Source organism: Mus caroli, chromosome 4 (assembly GCF_900094665.2).
Source record: "Mus caroli chromosome 4, CAROLI_EIJ_v1.1, whole genome shotgun sequence".
Lineage (NCBI taxonomy): Eukaryota > Metazoa > Chordata > Mammalia > Rodentia > Muridae > Mus > Mus caroli.
In genome coordinates this window covers 40,697,775-40,713,029 of record NC_034573.1, presented here as the reverse complement: position 1 = coordinate 40,713,029, position 15,255 = coordinate 40,697,775, and the positions used below count along the sequence as shown (strand labels likewise).

General features: G+C 48.8%; 1 protein-coding gene across 1 annotated transcript in view; it reads left to right on the top strand.

Moving 5' to 3' along the window:
- Positions 1–14,249, top strand: part of Gabbr2 (gamma-aminobutyric acid type B receptor subunit 2) — a 328,989-nt gene extending 314,740 nt beyond the window's left edge. The window contains exons 17-19 of the mRNA XM_021159700.2: positions 2,028–2,157; positions 9,120–9,237; positions 11,613–14,249. Of these exons, the coding sequence (XP_021015359.1) occupies positions 2,028–2,157; positions 9,120–9,237; positions 11,613–11,778 (414 nt within the window). The 3' untranslated portion in view covers positions 11,779–14,249. The remainder of the gene's footprint in view (positions 1–2,027; positions 2,158–9,119; positions 9,238–11,612) is intronic.
- The last annotated feature ends 1,006 nt before the right edge of the window (positions 14,250–15,255 follow it).

Below are 15,255 nucleotides of genomic sequence, written 5' to 3'. Positions count from 1 at the left end.
CTCTCTCTCTCTCTCTCTCTCTCACACACACACACACACACACACACACACACACACACACATACACACACACACACATTGCATACAGTTTGACTCTTTTTCTCTGTGCTACCAAAATTTTTCATGAGCTCATTTAGCCCCAGAGCACAGAGGAGACTGGGAAATGTAGCCTCTTGCCAGACCCTTTGCAGGGGGCAGAAGCTGGTAGCTAGATTGGATATGAGGTGACCAGTTATTTCTTAATTTCATATAAACTGCCAATCGTGTTTTCAGGGTGTATATGAAGGGGCCTCGGAGTCAGCTCAGAACACACCCAGCACAAAGGAGATTATCACCCCAGAGGGCCAAGATAGGGGCTGCCTCTGGATCTGGCAAAGACAGCAGCAGATGTCTCTGCAGGAGTAGTTTTCAAGAAGAAAAGGGGAAGTCTGTGCTGGGATGAGTTGGTAAATTCTGATTGAACATTTTAATCAGCATAGACAAGTAACAAATTTTAATTGCTGGACTTTGGTGTTTTTATAATTGGACCTTAGTGTTTCAGTCAGGCAAAGAAAGTGCCCAAATAAGGGAATCGACCTTGATGGCTAGCTTTAGGGACGTAATCAAGTGGTTTAACAAGAGGCGAAAGGAGAGAGGAGAAGACCTAACCATGCTTGCAGGCTTGGGCTTGCTAGAGATCCCTTCAGAACACTGCTTACCGAGTGCAGGCAGTGCCTAAAGCACAAAGAGGGCTTTTGCTCTCTGAGGGTTAAACTCCACAGGACTCCTGCATTTTCCTTTGCTAGATCCAGCAACCTCGGTGGGGTCATAGAACCCTGCCACACCGAGAGCCGACACACTCGTTTCACACCCCTGAAACGGTTTGAGATGGGGCTTCCTCCACCAGCCTCTGTGGCAAAGAAAGCATCAGCGTTTGCCGCTCCGAGCCCACTGCTAGTTCATCAGACATCTATAGCAAGCAACGGCACAGCACCGGACTAAGCCCTCCACTTCCTTCCAGCAGCGTAATCGCCCACTGCTGAGAGGCCCAGTGTGGCTTTGCTTGCCCTAGAATTGAGCTTTAATCGACGTCCCATTGGACCAGTCCTCGGCTCCCAGCCCTGCCACTGCATAGCACAAATAAGAGTAGTGGTTTGTTTTTTCATTCACGTAGAAACTTAGTAGGCAGCAGCTTTGCCCCGACCTCAGAAGAGTGACTCACAGTTAATAAAACTCCCTTGTTGTTCTATAACTGGATACCCACTAGCCATCCCAACGTCCGCTGTCCATCACCCACACACACTTCCCTGGTTTTGCTCTAATTCTTCTGTAACCTAAGCATAACTGAGTCCCATCCTGCTCAGCTTCCCCAGGTGACCCAGCTGGCTGGAACCTGTATAGGGCTCAGGGATGCAGAGCTCTGCCTGGGAGTCTCCTGGATGAGTCTGCTGGGAAGCTGTAATGATAATTCTGATAGTCCTCTAGCAGCTGGTCCCCTCCTTATGTCAGGCACCGGGATAAACGCCCCATGCATCATCTCACTGAGCCTCCATACATCCTATGAGGCGGGTACTGTCATGTCCATGTGCCACAGATAGAGGCTGAGACACACGCCCTGTACAGAGCCAGGAAGTATAGCCTGTCTTCCCTTGGCCTCAGCTGGCCTCTCTGCTTATCCCTGCTCCTTCCCTGCCTCTTGGTCTTCCTTGGACCTACTCAAGACCCAAGTCCAGACAAGTCATGTGACTGCCAACCTCTGGTCCATCTCAGCTCAGCTCCTGCTTGAATGAGTGCAACAAAGTCCTCTGGATGCAGAGGCCATGACCGGTAGTGATGGCTAACACATTTAATCCCAACATCCGGAAGGCAGAGGCAGGCAGATCTCTGAGTCTGAGGCCAGCCTGATCTACAGAGTGAGTTCCAGGACAGCCACGACTACACAGAGAAACCCTGTCTGGAAACACCAAAAGGGATTGGGGGAGATGCGGGGGTCGAATCCCAGGGGCTGGGACCAGGAACTTGGTCTCAGATGGAATCTTGTCTTCCAGCTGGACAAAGACTTGGAAGAAGTCACCATGCAGTTACAAGACACACCAGAGAAGACCACATACATCAAACAGAATCACTACCAAGAGCTCAACGACATCCTCAGCTTGGGCAACTTCACAGAGAGCACAGGTGAGCAGAGGCAGGGCCCAGAGATGGGACCTGAAGCCATGAACACAGACAGACAGAGCTGAAGGCCCTGGACCCTCATCTCCTGCCTACACACCTCTGTTCAGAGTCTTCTCCTATCCCCAGCCCTGGGCTTCAAGTTTCCACCCTCAGACGCCATATCTGCTTGTTCACAGCAGAGCTGGTGCCCCGGTGTTCTGACAGGGACACACTTTTTTCCCCTCCTTGGGCCACAGGGGATGACTGATATTCGCTTCACACCTTAAGAAGCATCTCAGGTAGCCAGGCGTGATGGCGCACACCTTTAATCCCAGCACTCGGGAGGCAGAGGTAGGTGGATTTCTGAGTTCGAGGCCAGCCTGGTCTACAGAGTGAGTTCCAGGACAGCCAGGGCTACACAGAGAAACCCCGTCTCGAGAAACCTTAAAAAAAAAAAAAAAAAAAAAAAAAGAAGAAGCATCATCATCTCAGGTGTGTACGGGAGGAGAGCAGCCAGACAGGTGTGCTAGGATGCTGGCCCTCTGACCAACCACATGAGAACAGGTCACGGTGACATGGGCCACTCTATCTATCTCTTAGCAAAAGCCAGTGCGAGCAGGACATATGGAAGAGTACATTCGCCTATGATGTTGGAAGTCAGGCTGAGCCTCTCCAAATATGAAGCGTTAAACCTCTTGAGGTAGCACTTCCCAGCAAGAAATGTATCCATATGGGCACCTACGTGTTCACTGTAACATTATTGATAGATGAGAAAGGCTTCCACTAGCGTATGTGTACATCGGTTAAAGTGACCTCATCAGTTATAAAACAGTCAAACAGAGTACATTGTACAGCCACTTAAAGGTGAGATAAGGGATAATGGAGTAGCTGAGTGACAGAGTGTCTGCTTATCTTGTTAAAGGGGCTGGAGAGGTGACTCAATGGCTAAGAACAATAATGCCCTGAGAGGACCCACATTGAGCAACTCATAACCATCTATAGGTTCAGTTCCAGGGGATCTGATGCCCCCTTCTGGCCTCCTCGGGTATCTTCATACCTATGGAGCACGTAAACTCACACACACACACACACACACACATGCATATGCACAGAAACACACGTAAAAAAATAGTAAGTCTCTTTTAAATTTTTTTCTTTTTTTTTTTTTTTGAGACATGGTTTCTCTGTGTAGCCCTGGCTATCCTGGAACTCACTCTGTAGACCAGGCTGCCCTCGAACTCAGAAATCTTCCTGCCTCTGCCTCCCGAGTGCCCTCTGAGTTCAAGAAGCCAGCATTATAATACACACACACACACACACACACACACACACACACACACACACACACGGGGGAGGGGCACATGCAGCCATATGTGAGTGTTTGTGTAGTGAAGTTTTTAAAGGACTAGAGAGAACAAGCAGGCTGTCAACCGTGTCCTGTGGGAAAGGCTTGGTACTTCAGAGCACAGTATGCAACCGTTCTCTTGCTTTTCATTGTACACAAGTACTCCCCTGGTGTTTGGTGTTTCTCAGCATACATGCATCATTTGCTATGAAGTTGTTTTATGGGCTATTGCTGCAGCTCACTATAGAGGACCTGCCTGTCATACTCCAGGTTCCAGGTCCAACCTCCAGTGTGTGCAAAAATCTACTTTTAAATTAATGAAAATGAAAAGATTTTGTTTCTTTTATTTTTTTTTCATGTTTGTAAGAATTTATTAGCTCTGTTTTTCTTTGACGTTTGTAACTTTTTAGGTTTTTTGTTTGTTTTGTTTTTTTGTTTTTTTTTAATTTATTTTTTTTATTAGGTATTTTCCTCGTTTACATTTTCAATGCTATCCCTAAAGTCCCCTCTGTAGACCAGGCTGCTGTTGAACTCAGAGATCTGCCTCTGTTGGCCTCAGAAGCGATAGGATTAAAGGTGAGCGCCACCACTCCCTGGTTGGCCTAGAACTTTCTACATAGTCAGTCAAAGATGACCTTGAATGCTTGCTCTTCCTGTCTCCACCTGCAAGTGCTGGGACTATAGATGCATTCAGTCTTTAGAAGTTTCACACAGAAAGACATACACATAGTGTGTGCATGTGCGTGCGTGTGTGTGTGTGTGTGTGTGTGTGTGTGTGTGTGTGTGTGTGTGTTATAAAATGTTAATTGTAAAGAAATTTAAATTGAAATAGTTACAAAGAATTTTAAAGGATAAGACTTATTCTTCGGCCAGGCATAGTGGCGCATGCCTTTAATCCCAGCTCTCAGGAGGCAGAGGCAGGCAGAACTCTGGGAATTACAGTCCAAGTTGATCTATCTAATGAGCCCTGGACCTGCCAGGGCTGCACAGTGAGACCCTGTCTGTCCTAGTAACTCCTTTACAAAGGGAAGCACTTCAGATTCGTGGAGGGGAATTTTTTCAGTTAACTTCCCTGAGCTAAGTGAGTAGCCATGTGAGAAAAACAGAGGTATAGCTTCACTTTGTACTGTACTTTGTAACGTGAACACTAACATCCAGATGGACACAGATTTAAATATAAAAAGTGAAAACGAGGAAGGACTAGATGAAACCAAGTGGTAAGCTCGTAAGAAGTCCCAGAAGGGGGAGGTCTTAATCAGCCTGAGGATAGCCTGGCCTATGCAGTAAAATGCTGATTTTTAAAACTATATATTGATTTTGTTTTGTTTTGTTTTGTTTTTCAGGGTTTTTGTCTTTTGTTTGTTTGGGTTGAGTTTGGGTTTGGTAGGGTTTTGTTTGTTTGGTTGGTTGGCTGGTTGGTTGGTTTTGGTTTGTTGGTCAGTTTGGTTTTTTATTTTGATTTTTTTTTTCAAGACAGTGTTTCTCTGTGTAGCCTTAGCTGCCCCAGAATTCACTCTGTAGACCAGGCTGGCCTCAAACTCACAGAGACATTCCTGCCTCTGCCCAAAACTATATATTGTTAAGCAAACAGTGAGAGGTCGGAAAGCTTGCTCGGTGGTTGAGAGGACTTGTTGCTCTTACAGGGGACTTAGATTTGATTCCCCAGCTCCCATCTGATGGTTCAAAGCCATCCACAACTCCAGTTTCAGAGGATCCAGTGCCCTCTTCTGATCTCCATGGGCACCAAGCACACATGTGATGGTACAGATATACATGCAGGCAAAACACTCATACACAAAGTAAAATGAATGTCTAATTTTAAAAGAAAGAAAAGAGGAAGAAAGAAGATCTTCTCAAATCTAGCTGCTTGGAGTGGACATTGCTCTGAACCTCTTTCTGCTGTTGGCTTTCAGGCTATGTGTATTGGCTTCTGTGCTGTTATAACCAAATAACACAATCTTGGCAGTCAAGTGCCACAGAAATAGGGACTAGGAGATGGTGCAGTTGGTAAAGCGCTTGAAGGAACTGAGTTTAATCTTCAGAACACACATGAAAAACCGCCGAGTGTCAGGGCACACATTGTCATCCCAGCACAGGGGAGGCAGAGACAAGCTGACCCCAGGGAAGCCCTGGGAAGTCAGGTACACATCACCTGAGGAATGACAGCAATAGTGTATGACAAGGTGCCTGAGGAATGACACCCACAATATGAGCACACACACACACACACATACAACACAACACACACACAAACACAACATCCACATACATCACAACACAACACACACACATGCAACACACATACAACACAACAAACACAACACACATACACATACAACATTCACTCCTACAACACAACACACACACAAACACAACATCCACATACATCACAACACAACACACACACATGCAACACACATACAACACAACAAACACAACACACATACACATACAACATTCACTCCTACAACACAACACACACACACCTACAACACACTCACACAACACACACACAGAAGATGGAGAAGGTGGAGAAGGAAGAGGAAGGAAGGGAGGGAGGGAGGAGGGGGGAAGAGAAAGGGGGAAGGAAAAAGAGGAAGGAAGGGAACAATGGAAGGAAGGAGAGAGAGAGGGCGAACAAGAGCAAGGGAGAGAGGGAGGAAGAGGAAGAAAAAGCCATAACATAAATTTATTTTCTCGTAGCTCTGCAGGCTGGGAGTCCAGAATGAGGGAATTGGTAGGCTCAGTGTCTAGAGAGGTCCTTGCATCTGTTTCTGAGATGACATAGTCACTGGACCATTTTGTTCTCTGGGAGAGAAGAAGAGTGTCCTCGCAGGGAGAAGGGACAGAAAAGGCTCAAACCCTGTCCCTCGAGCCCCTTTATAGGAGCACTAAACCCTTCCCTAAGGAATCCGCCCTCGAAACGTGATCACCTCTGAAGTCACCACCTCTTATCACAATCGTTCTGTTTCTGTGTGCAGAGGTGTGTGCCTATAGCAACCCAGAAGCCTGAGGCAAGGGGACCATTTGAGCCCAGCAATTCAAGACTAGCCTGGGCAACATAATAACATCCCATCTCAAAGAAAGAGGGGGAGGGGGAGGGGGAGGGGGAGAGGGAGAGGGAGACCGTTAACTTAAAAGGACATGTTCAAACCACAGCACCAGCACTGGGCATATGCAGTTGATTCTTGTTAGTCGGGCACTGGGGCAGGTATGTTCTGTAAGGTCACAGAATACTAGCAAACACCAATGCTCCACGGGAAGGACCAGGTGAGACTCCTGTGAGCTCCTCCCAGGTTGGCATTTCTGTCAGCCCATCAATATCTTTTCGGTACATGTTTGTTCTGTACATGTCACCTTCCTAACACACACTGTACATTTGCCAGGTCTGTGTGCATGGCCAGCAGCACTCTAGCTTGTGCCTGACGGAAGCTTGCCTGACACCTATGTTTTAGAGACAGCAAAGCTGACCATAGAAAAAAGCAAAAATGTATCATTGAACACCACTAAAGCAAGGCTAGAACAGTATGGAAGCTGCACAAAGAGGGGCGCGCCTCAGGTTGGAGCTTGCATGCCAGGCAGCTCCAACATCCTCACACTGTGTGCATGAACAAATGACCAAGGTGCATCTGGAGTGTTGATGGCAGGGTGGCAAGTCCATTTGAGAAAGTAAATGAGTTTGCAAATGCAGAAGCCGTGAATAATGGGGACCACTTTAATGGATGCAAAATCACGTACCTATACCATCCCCCAGGGCAGCAGAAACTAAGCAAAGGAACCAATGTGCAGCTCTACCGAGACAACCACAATCTCTTGGGTGGGATACAGACTCCACATCTGTCTCCAGATGTTTTGGAAGCTCGAGGAGGGATTTATTTGGTTATGGTATGCAGCCATGCATTCTCTTGAGTGGAGTCCACAGAGCTTCGGTGACTAGCTCACTATTGCTGGGCAGACTCAGATGGGCACCCACATCTCAATATTATATGAGGCTGAGCCGAGCATCTTATGCATGTCCTCACTCATGCCTTGAGTTCTTCCTTAGGATACTTCCCAGAAGCAGGAATTCTGGCCAGAGTTATACATCTATCCCGTCTCTTTAGAAGGCGGAGGCAGAGGGATTACCAGCTGAAGGCCAGCCATGGCAGCATTGTAAGACACTGCCTTGGAATGATAATACAAAGGAGCTGGAGAGTTGGCTCAGCACATAAGAACATTTTATTACTCCTGCAGTGTCAGCTCTTTGCTGGTAGGTCCAGGAGAGAGGAGAGAACCCCGTCTAGCAGAGTCAGTCCGGGGCTGACGGGGATGGCAAGTGTCAAAGGCCCAAAAGAAACACACGGGGCCAGGAGTCTTGTCAAAGCAAGAACTCGTTTTATTAAATCAGCCTCTTGCTTATATAGGGTTGAGGGAGGAGGTGGGGATTTTTGGTGGGGTGAGATGACTAGGAGGTGGGGGAGGGGGAGGGTATGGGGTGATTGACAGGGCCCATGAAGTTATTCTCCCTCAGCGGAAGCTAGGCAAAGGCGGGTTTAAGCAGATCCTAGTACAAAAGTGAGCGAGGCAGGTCCCCGGCAGGTCCCCGGGCTCAAGTCAGGCTCAGGTCTTTCCATTAGGCTGTAGATTTTTGGCCCAACATTGCAGAGGACACAGCACCCACAGGAGACTCACAGCCTCCTGTAACTCCAGCTCCAAGGGACTTGGTGCCCTCCCCTGGTCTCCCTGGACACTGACACGCTCATGACAAACACACAGATACAAATATAAAACAAAATAATCTCTTTTTTTTTAAGACCAGGGCTGTCGCTCAGTGCTGAAGTGCTTACCCAGCATACACAAGACGCTGAGTTCAGTCCTCAAGGTTGATGGATGAGGAGCACTGCCTTTTTTACTGGTTGACAAACACTGACCGGGCTTCTCAGTAAAGATGCAGCAATTGCTACCCCCACCAGTAGTCTACTGATGTGTTAGAATAGCGGCTCGCTTCTAAACATAGCACACCGGGCCAAAGCAGTTCCACTTGTAAGAGGTTTATCTGGAGAGAAAGAGGCAAGGTGGCAGCAGAAAGAGAAGCGGAGAAGAGAGGTGGTGACGGGGGGATCTTTATATATGGGTGGTGATGTAACACAGGTAAAGGTTAGAGGTGAGCCAAGTGGATTCTGGGAATATGGTGACTGTTGCCTTGGCAACAGGTCTGCGGGTCTTGCCTATGTGCTATCACAGGTTTCAGAGGTCCTGATACCAACAGTCTACTGTTATTCAATTTATTTTTTGTGAATTTTATCCAAACCATAGCATAGAGGACATTCCCCTTTCTCCCTGGACACCCATGCCCAAAGAGGACTTTAGTGTTAGACTTCCTCAGGCTAGGCTGCATGGCACACACTGGTGCACTTGATTCCTCCCTGCTGTTTTCTTTTTTCTTGAGTGGAAAGAAGAGAGGCCAGCTGCACACTTCAAGCAGCCCATGGCTGTTGTCCATGGGTAGCAGCTCCTGAGCGCATGGGTCCAGACTCTGACTCAGAGAAGGAAGCGGGATGGTGGACTCTGTTACTCCATGGACAGCCTCCTCAAGGTCTCATGATTGATTTTAAAACAAAACAAAACAACCTAACAAAAGTTGTGATGTTGTCTTCAACAGATGGAGGAAAGGCCATTCTAAAAAATCACCTCGATCAAAATCCCCAGCTCCAGTGGAACACAACAGAGCCCTCAAGAACATGCAAAGACCCCATAGAGGACATCAACTCCCCAGAGCAGTAAGTACCTTCCCCAGAAGAACCATGTTCACGTGCACGCTGCCCCGGCACAGCTGTCTCCAGTGTGCACAGCAGTTTCACAGCCGCTATCTCATCCGAGCTCTGCATGACCCAGGGATGCAGCCATAGGTACGATGCTCCTTTGACAGGCGAGGAAACTGATATCCAAAAGGGGGTGAGGACCCAAACAAGCTCGCCCAGTACTTGAAAGCAGGAAGTAGGATTTGAACTCAGTACTGTCCAACATTAAATCCACCATAAAATGTTCTCCACCAGAACACACTGCTTTGGTTGTGTGCAAGCTGGAACCTTGTGAGACTCTTATGCAGACTGATAAATGAAATCTATTAGTGCCAGGCAGATGCTGACGACACGCAGCGTCCAAAACAGGGATACCTTCCTTCCACCCTGCCCATACCTCGTAGAGTCTCCATTCTAGTTGGTAGGCTAACTACTTAATTAAAAAGGCAAGGCACAGTGTGTGCTCATATTAGGTGCTTAGAGAGAAATGAAATGGGGGAGGGGCTGTCAATTTAAGTAAGATGGGTCAAGAGAAGAAATCAAAGGCCTGAACATCTCAGCTCTGTCCCCAACAGCGACCTTAGCTCATCCCAACTTATTGAAAGCAGCTTCCTGGGAAGTGGCAAGCAGACAGGAACTGGCAAAGTCACCTAGCCCATTCAATGCTACCCCCACAGCCAATGCCAACGCTGGCCAGCTTCGTTTCCCTATATTCCAAAAGCCAGAAGACACGAAGCTTTAGCTGTGAGAGAGTTTAGCCATCAGGGAGGAAGGTGACTTGGTCCCAGACTCCCTCCACTGTCTCTGATCTCAGCAAGGAGAGCCATGGGTGTTTTTCTTCCTATGAATTTAGAATGCCCTCAGTACCTACCAGGCTGATTCTCAGTTTGAGTCACAACTACAAAGCGCCCAGCACTCTCTTTTGTGAACGCTGATGTATCTGGGAAGTCTTTCTGGGCCACGGGTCCTTTCAGGGCAGGGGTGCACTGCATAAGCACCCACACATCTTGGAAACCATCAAGTTCTGAGTAAGCTCTGGGGTACACCCTGCTGGGATTGAGCACCTCCACCACAGAGCCTCGTGGCTCCACAGAAGCAAGGTCCCAGCCTCCCTGGCGCTGCTTAGCTGGTGTTTCCCTAAACAAGCTGCAGAGGGCTGTGCCTTTCTTTGCCTTAGGTGGGGGCAGTGCAATGCTATGCTCTCTGTTTCCCGGGGTGTTGTTGTTGTTGTTGTTGTTTGTTTTCTTTGTGAGGATCTCCGTTTGATGTGGTTTGGTTTGCACCTGAGAACCTGGATACTGGAATGTAGCCTGAGAGATACTGCAATGCAAAATCCAGCAAAAATGATACTGAGAGCAAGAAGCCACCCCCTTGACACTTTCCCTATAAACAGACTTACTAAATATTAAAGTGACTCACTGACTTGACCGGCATTGAGGCTTTAAGGATGTGGCCAGGAGAAGAGAACCGGAGGACAGCTCCCTTTTCCCTTATTAGCCCTCTGCCATAGCCATCTGTAGCATGCCGGTACCTCCTCCCACTCCCAGTCCCGTGCCGGCTTCCTCTGGCTTCTTCCCAAGAGCTCTGGGGACTCTGAGGAGGAAGGGGCTCACTCCCAGAGAAAGTAGCACAAAGAGGATGATACTTAAACGTGGCCGTGAACTCCAGAGGAAGAAGATTCCACAGAGGCAGAGATATAGAAGAACACCCCAAGTGTGTTGTCAGGGAAATGAGCCACCAGAGGGCAGGATGGGGAAAAAAAACGATAGATAATCCACTCAGCGCGTTTGCAGAGATCTTAAGAGCCCTGAAGGTCGCAGCTACTTCAGGGTGTGTCCTTTCCCCCCTTCTGTTGCCTCCCAATGTAGGGATGACAAGGTTAATCACCGAAGAACCTGTAAGGTCAGGGAGGAACTGCTGGGAAGTATTGGCTGTTGGGTACAGCCGTGACAGACGGCAGGGAGGAGGGAGCAAGCAGCTGGGGGGCGGGAATTGAAAGCCACATCACTCGGAGGCTTGTGTAACTCGAGATGAGTGCTGTTGTGTGAAGCATTGGTTGAGTCCTCCTAATTTTGCCATGATAGTTTAACCAGTGAGCCTCAGTGGGAAGATAGGGAGGTAGCAAGATTCAATCTTGGTACTGCTACTCTTCTGGGCTATTTCCAATAGTAGGACCCCGTCAAATGCCTGCTTCATGTCTGAAGACGAGCTTAAACAATTGAGCCAACAGATCTTGCATTTAAGGGGACACAGACTCCTACCTACCATCAGATTTTTTTTTATGGTCAAAATAGGAGCAAGAAACTTCCAGGAGAGCAGCCAGCCCTCACTAACTCTCCCTGTCTTCCCTGCAGCATCCAGCGCCGGCTGTCCCTCCAGCTCCCCATCCTCCACCACGCCTACCTCCCATCCATTGGAGGCGTGGACGCCAGCTGCGTCAGCCCCTGTGTCAGTCCTACAGCCAGCCCTCGCCACAGACACGTACCACCCTCCTTCCGAGTCATGGTCTCGGGCCTGTAGGGCAGGGAGGCCTGGGGCCGGGCCTCACCGGGACAGCACCATGCTGGGCCAAGGCGCCTGCCACTGGCACGCTGACGGCGGCGAGAAGCTGGGCACCATGCTGCCTCTCCAGACTACTGGAATGGCGCTCGGGCAGAGAGGGACTCGGCACCGACCTCGAGCCTTATCTGCGACGGTCTTACTCTCACGAGGGAGAGGAATGGCAATGACTTCTCCTTGGCGTCTGCAAACAAAGAGGAGTTGGGATGTCTGAATCTTGCAAAAACAAATCAAACTGTAGACAAAGGAGAGAGGCCTCAGACTCCAGCTATCCTCGCCAAGTGGCCAGAGCAAGGGCTCTGCAGAAATGGCCCTCTGCACTCTGCACACACGTCATCGGTGGTGCCCGCCCCCACACACCAGCCCTTCTCCACTCTGGGGGAGAAGGTGAGCAGGGCCACCAGGTCCCCAGCAGCTGGCCCAGCCCACTTCCGCCTCCCTGGAACAGGGAGTCATCAGGAAGGGCAGACGGGCACAGCCCTGGGGCTGGGGGACCAGAGCAGGCAGCTGCGCATGCTCCCAGGGAACATCCATCAGAAGAGAGATGTTTGTTACTCTCTGATAAATGCCACACATTAACACAATAACACCCGTTCTGGGGACTGTGGGGATTCAGGGCACCGCACTGCAGACGTGCTCTGCAGGATGCAACCGACAGTCTGTCTGTCATGCACCCACTGTGTCGGCTGTGTCCTTGTGTTCAAATTTAGGGTTCCTGGTAATAAAGGGAACCATCCGAGCTAACCATGGAATGTCTACTCCCAGAAAACACGATAAAGAAAGATTGTGCACTTTAACCTCTCCCATGGGGGCCCAAGGGCTGCTGGGATTCCCCCCTCCCCCACTGACTTTGTTTTTGACCAAAGTGAATCAGGGGCATTCTGCTAAAAGTCATCTCTGTGTTCCTGAGCTAGAGCTGCTGGCCCAGGGCTCCCTGGCTTCCAGAAGAGTAGCCCTCCAGTGCCCCTCCAGCCCCAACCTATGAGTGCCCGCCTAGGGTGTCACTGAAGTGGTCCATCAGCAGGCTGGTTCTCATCCATCACGACATACTTCCCTGGTAATTGAACCCCAAAGAGCACCAGCCTGGGAGTCAGACCTGGATTTGAGTCCTCAGTCCCCTCAGACTCTCTCCGTGACCTTGGGCAAGTCACCAGTGTCTCTCTGAGCCTCAGTTTCCCCTCTGTAACAGACTGGGGTTGAAATAACACCCATCCTGCCTACCTCACAGGGTCACTCTGAGGATGGACACTTGATCTCATTCATCCAGGATAGCTTTCCACTGTGAAGCAGCTCTGACCTGTGAGGTATTAGCAATGACCATGACCTTCAGCCCTCCCACAAGCTGGGGGTACAGTGCGGCCCAGAGAAACTTCCTGCAAGGCCCTCTACCTAGGAACAGAACAGCCCAATCAGAGGGAGGCTCTTCTGACAGTCCTTGATAGGTTCATTCTTTGCTAAAAGCCTGAATGGCACCGTCCAGAGACATCTGCACAAATGCGTGGTTTGCTTACTCCCTAAAGAAATCCTAAAGGCAGCTTCAACGGGCAGGCAATAATCTCTTCCCAGACCACCGCAGTCAGGAACACACTGCTGTCAACCACCAGGCTGTGACAAAGGGCCCACGGGAATCACCATCGCCAACATTTTGAAACACCCTAGTTCATGTCACATAGTTCTCCCTTCCCCTCCCTCAAAGAGAGGTTACGGAGGTTCTGTAGCTTTTTAAGGGGGAAAAAAATGTCAACACATCACAGGTCAAGTTGATGTCCTTCTCTGTTTAGGCACCAAAACTCCATGTCGTCACTCACTGTGTGTGTTAACCAGTATTCCCTTGCTTTTTCGACTTCACCAAAACCAAATTTCATTTTAAAAAACCGCATTATTTTTTTTCAAAGGGAAAGATAATTAACTGTACATAATGTATACAGACAAAAAAAACCTGTAGAAATATTACTCCAGCATAGCAGGAAAAAAACAAAAAAACAAAAATCAAAAAACAAAAGTATTGGATTGTCGGAGGTGAGCGTGCGTCTGTAATTCCTTGTGACTCCGAACTGTGCTCCGTCTTCTAGGTTAACCCACAAGATACATCTCTGTCTACTGATCCTGTAGGTTCACCCACATTTTTTTTAATTTCTCTGCAATTAACAAGCCCCACAAAGTGATTCTGGCTATCTACTGGTTCTGTTCTTTTATATGCAGCAAACACACGATCCATTTCCTAGAGGCTTCCGCCCAAGGGCATCTTCCAGTGACGCTAGTGCACACACACACACACACACACACACACACACACACACACACGACTGCTTTCAATTAGACCGGAACTGGCAGAATCAAGTGTAAATGAGGCGTTTCTCTTGCCCCACTGCATGGTATCGATTTTTAATAAATTGTTGCAAATTTGTTTTTATGAATAAAAGGGGAAAATATCCTGTTGTTTTTCCATGCCTACTCTTCCCAAAATGGGGAGTCCTGAAGTCTGAAGCTTAAGAGACTCTGAGGGAGCTGCTGGCCTCTGTCCTTTCTCCTTCTCTGGGCTGAAGACTCTGCCCTTCCTATACCCACATCCTTGCAACTGTCTCCGCCGACCTGAACTCTGAGGCAGCTGTCACAACAGATGTTTGCCATGGCCGTGGTGGCCCCCTCTTTGAAAGCAGCTGACCCTTGATGGTGTGCAGCATAGGTGGGCATGGAACTGATCAAAGCTGACTGGAGAGGCAGGGCTGTCTCTGTAATGACTTCTGTCTGAAGCCACACCAGGGGTTGGGGTGTAGTTCAGGAGTTAAGCTCTAGCGTGCCTGAGGCCCTAGGTTCCATTTCCAGCTACTCCAACCAAAGAAAGGGGGTTATAACCTGGCGGGCGGGAGAGATGTCAGCTTGCTTGGTTCTGGAAAATGAAGGATTAAAAGGGTCTGTTTGTCATGAGGTTTCTGAGAGATGGTTCTGAAGAAGGACTGGATAACAGCAAGCTGAGAAGCCATTCCAGGCAGTGACAGCATTGCAGGACAGTGTCACCTCCTGTAGCATGTCATCATACCTGAAGGGTATTGCCTCACTGCCTGACTTGGCTTGTTGTGTCCCCTAAGGTAAGGTACTAGAAGCTCAGTTACTGACACGTGATGGGACGGATGGTAAACATGTAAAGGACAGACCGCGTGGATGATGGTGATGTCACTGCAGACGCTGACCCTTGAGGCCTGCACCAATCCTTCCCACAGGTTGTTCAAAGGATTGACTGTAGTTCTCAAAGGACTCTGGCTCAATCAGAAAAGAGCTTGGTGTACAAAGTGTGATGACCTGAGTTCCATCCCCAGACCCCAGGTTTGCTTTGCTCTGTTTTGTTACAAAAGAAAAAAGAAAAAGAAAGGAGGGATGGAGGGAAGAAAGGAAAGGAAAGGAAGAGAAAAGAAGGGAAGGAGAGGGGAGGGGAAGGGA